Here is a 7,821-nt window from a genome sequence, read left to right as displayed (position 1 = left end):
TTTAGGAACAGGAATATGCAAGCAATCATCTAAGAGGAGTTGAAGAGTAAGTAAGATAATACCAAGAAACATAAAAACAGGAAACCAGARCAGAACAAAAGCATTAACTTCTCACAGAAAGTATAGTGCCATCTTGATATTATACTGCTAAGTTAGAAAGAATCATGTAAGTTTGAAATTGCAGGACCAAAGCTATCCTTAAATACACACACATCTGCTAAGAGGTTTAAACTAGTACCTAGCAGTCTATATTAGTCTGTGGGAGCCTTCAAGATACATTTTGCTTGTTCATGCCATGTTGTGGCTTACAACAATCCCTCCAAATGGGATGCAGGGGCCAGGGAAGAAGAGAGATGTTTCTTGCTCAACAGGTYTAGTCATTTTGAGAGAACTTCACACAAATTTACTTATCTACCTATATCGAGCAAACAGAGCAGACGTCTGTTAATCCAAACCATAATGGGAATGCATAAAGACACCATATATACTACTGAGTCATTTGAACACATAATTAAGAAGTTTTTCTGATCTCATGCAAKGCATTTGTCTTTGCTGCTTCTCTATAACCATTTTGAAAGATATGTATTTTTTAAAATACAGTAGAGCTACTGGACCTGTTGAGTGCAGTCACACTCAGAAACATAAATTAATTTTTAGTAGTCATTTGTGTTAACTTCCTGTTGTTACTAAAGTAAAAGATTTGATGCAGTACTATTAAATGTAGAAAGAATCTGTTTTTTTAACAGGCAAAGGCTTTATTAACTTTAAGCAGCATCTTTCACAGATAAGTTATTTTCAGTCCAAGAGATTCTAATATCACTCCCAACAAACAATGAAATCCCACAAATGTCATCCACCAGAGTCATCTAGAAAACATCCATTTGTTTTAAGAGCATTATGATATAAAGTATCCAGCCAAACAGTCACTATTTCTAACCGTAGCAAATAACCACGCTTTTCTTATTATGGTAATTTACAACGTGATTAAGAATAGAAATACTTGAGACCAGCAYAATTAGAGGTCTATCTTCTTCCAAAATAATGATTACTATTGCCGTATTTCTCATTCAGAGAATCTCTAGCAGTTATTGCTCAAGATTAAGTAAAAAGAATCAAATATCCTGTATGAACTTTCATACATTGCGACTGGCAATTATTCAAAACTTATCCTTTTTGGAGACATTATTTGACTAGATGGCTTTCACTTTTTCTTTGAATCTTTTTTTTTAAATACGTTCAACACTATTAGCAACAAAGCTTAGAGGATATCATGCAGTGTTAACTACCTAATGGGATCAAGGAATACAATAAACTGCTTTTGTTTGAATATTATGAAAACAACCTGGAAACAGGTTGGAGAGATGGGCAAAGAACTTCATGAAGTTCAACAAGGACAAGTGAAGGGTTCTGCAGCTAGGGAGGAACAACCCTGTGTACCAGTACAGGCTGGGGATGACCTGCTGCAGAGTAGCTCTGCAGAGAAGGACCTGGCAGTCTCGGTGGACAGCAAGGCAACCATGAGCCAGCAATGTGCCCTTGTGCTCAAGAAGACCAGTAGTCTCCTGGGGTTCATGAACAAGAGTGTTGCCAGTAGATCAAGAGAACTGATCCTCCCCTCTACTCATCCCTGGGTCTGAGTCACACCTGGGATGCTGGGTCCAGTTCTGGGCTCCCCAATGCAAGAGGGACATGGGACTATCAGAGTCCATTAAAAGGCTACTAAGATGATTATGGGACAGCAGTACCTCTCCTGGAGGACAGGCTGACAGAGCTGAGTCCATTTAGTCTAGAGAATAAAAGAGTGAGAGAGGATCTTATCCATGTATATAAATACCCAAAGGTAGGGTTTCAAGAGGATAGGACCAGACTTTTTTCAGTAGGGGCCAGCAATAGGACAAGAGGCAATGGCCACAAAATGAAGCATAGGAAGTTCTGCCTGAATTTGAGAAAAAAGTCCTTGCTATGAAGAACTGACACAGGATGCCCACAGAGGTTTTTGAGTCTTGCTCCCTGGAGATATTCAACACTCACCTGGATGCCACCCTATGCAACGTACTCTGGGTGATCCTGAAGATTCTTTAATCTTCTATAAACAGGAATAATAGGTCAAAGAATAAATCCAGAGATATCACACTTCTCACCATGGTTTCACACAGCTCTCAACACAGTTCTCAATAAGGCCCCTAATAGTGGCTAAAAAATATCTTAAAAGCTTACAAATTCAGGAACTGCTGAGAGAAAGAGACAAACTATGAGTGGTGACCAGCTCGCAGCTGCTGAAGTGCACAGAGCTTGCACATACAGTTAGCTGCATTTCCCAGAACAGAGCTACAAACATATGGCTACCAGCAGGGCTATGCCACCATACAGCTTGATGAATAAACCAAATGCCTACACTGGGAAACAAATGAGCCAGCATGGGCTGTCAAGGCTGAAATTGAGAGGGCATTCAGAATAGCCCCAAGCTTTTAAGCAGGTGGGACTCTAAACAGCTCATAGTATTATCTGTCTGTGAATCCTCACAACATATCCCCTTCTCAATGACAGGAAATGAAAATATATATTGAGATGAAATCAAGGTAGGTGTTTACTCTGCCACTGGTGAGGTTCAATTAAATTATTCCTGACCCTCTYTTTCTTCACTGAGAGAATAATTAATTAAGAGTTCACAAGATTAATAACACAATTAATAACACCTCTGTAAAAYTGTCATGCATTTCTGTCTGTCATACTTCTAATTTATGCAATCAGGTGCAGAAGAAAGTCACAGTAAAGGTAGCATTTTATTAAAATGTGATATTTTCACAGCCACAAAATAAAAAAAAAAGAAAAAAAGGGGAACAGGGCACCATATCATCCATCTGCTCTAACTAATGAGACAGACTCTCAATGAGACAAAAATGAGTTAATAAGTCATTCGTATCTGTCAGCRTGCACTATCATTATTTCCCAGACATTTCTCTCACTGTTCTAAGGACCATTCAAAAGCAAAATTCTTYTGTCATCTCTAGGACAGCAGAAGAGATGTGCTGAGTTCACAGGCCCAGAGGACTATGAGATAGCATTCAGTGAAGAACGAGCCTGTTCCAAAACACAGTTCTTTGGCTATACAAAAGCCTGCAGCAAAAGTGACATGCTTTGATCTTTGTTTACTGAAATATATAAAGAAAACAAAGAAAAAAAGAAAGTAGATTCATTTGCAGTGCTGAAACTCRAAAGTAACTTTTCTGAAATCAACAGAATGACAGACATAATTAAAATGTTTCTCAATCTCTTCTATCCTCTTAATACCTAACATTTCATCCACCTATTTTGTAAGGGAAAAAACGTCTTGGGAACTTACTTCAGCATTTTAAAAAATACTGAGAACTAATTTTAATTCTTATCAGAATATTCCAGCTACTGTACCTCATGAAATAGGATCTGCTGATAATCAATACTAAATGAAACCCCATAAGCTTAGTGGATAAGCTTAGTTTTCCTAATCATCTGTCATTTACTTTTCCCAGCTCAGAAGTGGTTTTTCAACAGCACTGGAGTTTTATGCAAGAAGTTTTTATCTGACATACATTTTAATTATTTGCATTCCTAGAATAGAGAATCATGGTATTAAATATCTGGAGTAGAAAAAGTAAAACTTATAAGAATAGTGAATATTCAATGCAGAAGAGGTAACAAGATGATCAATTTTGAGAAAACAGAGTCAGAAAATTGCCCGGACCAGATAGCAGCCCCYCATACAGCTCTCAAAAAAACTTGTGACAGGGAAAATAGATAAGGCACATTGAACGCTGACATAACAGGGGAAAAAAATAAAAAATTAAAAAATAAAAAATAAGAATTAAATAAAAAAAGCAAACACACACAGTTCCAGGGGACTATAAAGAGTGATAARCCATAAGCCTAACATTTATGACATGTCAACGGGTTACCTGGAACAGAAAGAGAATTTACCAATACACAGATAAATGGAATAAATTGAAGAGAGTTCTGTCTCAGAAACTGATATTATGTCTCACACTGGAATTTTTTGACAGAATCAAAGAACTGATTCCTTTAGACCTGCAGACATGAATTCTCGTCAGTACAATAATAAATTATTGATTAACACAATAATRCAATGATACAAATGTATTTTGATAACAAAATGTCCCTGAATACTGGAAGCAAGTTCATTCCCCATCTCTCTTCCCTTCCCCCACTTCCAAAAAAATAGAATGACTTTCATCCTTCCCTTTTCATCTTACTATTTTTCCCTTCAAACTCTAAACAAAAGAGTTATCTTTTCAGCTGTACCTGGGCTCAACTGACGAAAACTATCGGTTCACAGAGGTTGAATTTAGATTTTGGAAATACATAGTAGAATGGAGCACTACAGAGAATTTCTGATTTCTTTTTGGAAGTGCTGTGTCTGTGTGCCTGTGTGAAGTTCTGAGCTGCCGGGCGCAAACGCCAGGCCCGACGCCGGGCTGGCCTGCAGATCAATTCGGCTCTGCCTCTGCACAGGCACACAAACTGCCCACGCTGGCTGTAGGGCTGCCAAACCGCTTATGCTGACCTGCACCAAGCCTTATTAAACTGTAACCTTTCTGGGCTCCCATGCAAGTGTTTTCGGCCTTGAAGGAAACTCTCCCACTCAAGGCCTGCTCTCAGGCCAGGTCTCAGTTTTGGATGATCCGGTATTATCCCGTATCAGATGTTACTGCTCACAAAGAACATGCAAGTTATCATGATTTGCTGGTTTGGCTCCATGAAACCTGGAGCCTCTTGCGGGGACTCTGGAGACCTCACTTATGGGTGGACACATCGCATATGACCTCCCAGTTGCCAGGCAGGTTTCCAACTCCTCGCTGCAACAAGGGCTCCCAGTGATTGCAGATCTGGATGGTAGTAACACATTTAGGCAACTGGTGATGTATCTTTTTCTTAACCACTACTCTCTTTCCCATACAGTAATGGTTAGGTGCATTACCTTGCTCATTTTGTCTGTCACTAAAATCAAGGGCATAGTAAGCTTATTGTTTTGTTGAATGTATCATTATGCCTTGCCTTAATATTAATAGTGAAATAACACTGTTTTTTCCATTGGTGTATGGTTCTTTTCATCACCCTCTCCCCCGAGGGTGAACTCCCCAAGTTCAACCCGAATTATGATGCCCTAAAAATGCCAAACATATCTATACGATTAAAAACACTTTTTAAATGAAAAAATATAAACAAAATGCGTAGGTTTTAAGAGGGAAAAAGGGAAGTCATATAAGGGCCCAAAGTATTTATTTACTTAGTTATTCATTCATTACATAAATAAATAATTACAACTAGGGTGGTGAAGAGCTCTCTTTTCAGACTGTCATGCGAACTCCATTGCTGGTTTAACAGAAAAAATGATGAGGTTTTTCCATCAATCTCTGTTTTATACTTTAATTGCTTAACTTCTTTGAAAGGACTTGTGCGTTTTCTTTTTTTCTCAAGGGCTTGGTGACCACGTAAAATCATATGTTTAGGAATAATCTTTGACTGAAGACATTTATGTATATATCAGTAAGAAAAAAAAAGTATTTTCAGCTAGTGCAGATCTCAGAATAACAGATTCTTCTTCTAACTTACACAATTAGTTTCTTGCTTTTATTTGATTTTCCTTATATCCCTCTAGTTTCTCCAAGGACTATACTTGACTGAGCAGAACGGCTGGAGTGTCAAATTGCCTTTACTAATGTGCATGTTATTCACTGACAATCCTGAAGAGGGTAGGATTGCACAAAGCACTACTGCTTCTCTTAAATACTGTACTTGTAGGACACATTCAGCCTTCATACTGTAAGACTATTATTATATTATTATCTTTGTTTTTGTCCATTCCAATTTATCAACATAGTAAAAGTCAGGGATAGGAAAAGGACTGGTAGAGTTCTCATCTCACCTCTTCACCTCAGTCTTCCAAAGAAGTTACCTTAATACATTTCTGTACAATTCACGACTGAGTTAGCAACCCATAGATAAAATAACATAATTACAGTTTCAGACAAGGCAGTATCTGACAGGAAATTACATCTTTTACTAAGTACAGAAATTTCATAGCAAAAGATCTGTGTAAATCTGTATTTTCACACAAACCTGATCCCTATATTAACAACATTCTCCAATTAATCAGCCACAGCAGCACTCATGATATGAGCCACTCCCACTAGGCAGATTTACATTTCAAGTAAGTGTAGTCTAACTTACCACCACACACATGGGAATCAACTCTGATGAATAAAGCTTAACAGAAATAGAAACCCACTAACCTAAAACTTCATTTTCAAATACAGCATTAAACAGAATGCCAGCAGAGTGTCTTGTACAAAACTAGGAAATAATCCTTCTTTAGTTAATGTACACCATACAGAAACAGCTGAAAATATTCAGTAGCTTTTTCTTAATAAGCAACATCCAAAATTACCTGAATTCATTTTTATGTATTTCTGCTATTTTCTTCTCGAGCTTTTGTGACTGCTTCGGAAAAATCTTAAAGTCACTGATGTAATTTTCTGAGTGTTCATCAGGATCATAATCACCAAGCTCAGCTAAACAGATCAAAAAAACAAAATACAAAACAAGGTTATCTAATATGAAAAAAAAAAGGATATAGTAAGTACAATGTAATTCAGAAGACTTACAAGTTCAGTAAGATGTAGTATTCCTAAGGAAAGTCTGTTTTGATGAGCTATTAGTTAACTGAAACTGTAAAGTCCTTCTAATTGTCCCTGAAACCAATAAGTTTCAAGTGAACTTTGTGTTTTATTAACTGACGAAGTAAATTGTAATTCAAAATTATTTTGTGGTAGAAATATGCTCTGAAAAAGCATAGGCACATGAAACCATCCCTTTTCGCTAATCATTCTGCCTCTAAGCAAAAGTAAATTCCAACCTATTCTCTTTTCTCAACAACATGGTTTGCTTTAACTCAGCTCTAGCACAGACACACAGGTTGCATCATTATTTAAGGCTGCCTAGAGTATTTGGTGTCTCCTCAAGAAATCACACCAGTTAGGTAGTCAAAAATAGCATTTGGCCTCTGTTCTTCTAAATTAGTCTCTTTTTATAAGCTTTAGGCTCAATCTAGCTTGGGATATAATGCCTTGTAACACATTAAGCTTAATTCATCTTAATGCAGAATGTGGTTTCATGTGTATGAAGTCTCTAATTAGACAATGAGCTGTTTTTCTGGGAGCAATCCCAGTTACATATCTAAATTTGGTCCTCAGGAAATAATGTGGAAAAAGAGAACACCTCTTTTTCGTTGAATTGTACCAACTATATTTTCCAGGATTTCCATCATCACCACAAAGCTCAATTCCTCTTCCTAGTCAGGAAAGTAAAAGAATGGAATTTTGCTTTCTATATAATTTGTGTCTAGCATTGATGTCACACTTTTTCACACAACTGTTAAGACAATTTTAAAGAGGATTTAAAATTGTTTTCCCTTTTTTTTTTTTTTGAATGGTTTAACTTTATTATTTTTATGCTTTTATTTTTTTAATGGTTCGTTTTTTTTTTTTGAACTAGCTAAACAGTTGAATTATTGTATTTTTTTCCATACAGGGAAATGATACAACAACAAAAAAGGCAAGTAATTGCTAGTTTTACCCCACTCCAGTTTTGAACTTCTCTTTGATACCGTACCCTCCCAAGATTTATTAGGTATTTCACGAAATCCTGCCCTTTGTACTTACCTTGGACAATGCAGGCACCCAGGTAGGCAGCATCCGAAAACGAGCACAGCAGACGGCCATGGAAAATATCTCTTTTAATTTGTAGATATAACAGGTACCTAAAATG

At 37.0% G+C, this 7,821-nt stretch overlaps 1 protein-coding gene across 2 annotated transcripts in view; it reads right to left on the bottom strand.

Moving 5' to 3' along the window:
- The window catches only part of FRMD3 (FERM domain containing 3), a 68,215-nt gene that overhangs the window by 32,141 nt on the left and 28,253 nt on the right, over window positions 1-7,821 (bottom strand). For both annotated transcript variants that reach the window (XM_026033798.1, XM_026033800.1), the window contains 2 exons: window positions 7,716-7,813; window positions 6,443-6,566 (listed from right to left, as the gene is read on the bottom strand). In XM_026033798.1, coding sequence (XP_025889583.1) covers window positions 6,443-6,566; window positions 7,716-7,813 — 222 coding nt within the window. The remainder of the gene's footprint in view (window positions 1-6,442; window positions 6,567-7,715; window positions 7,814-7,821) is intronic.

This window comes from Nothoprocta perdicaria, unplaced genomic scaffold (assembly GCF_003342845.1).
Source record: "Nothoprocta perdicaria isolate Ctin4 unplaced genomic scaffold, notPer1 scaffold_133, whole genome shotgun sequence".
Lineage (NCBI taxonomy): Eukaryota > Metazoa > Chordata > Aves > Tinamiformes > Tinamidae > Nothoprocta > Nothoprocta perdicaria.
This window is presented reverse-complemented; position numbering and strand designations above follow the sequence as displayed.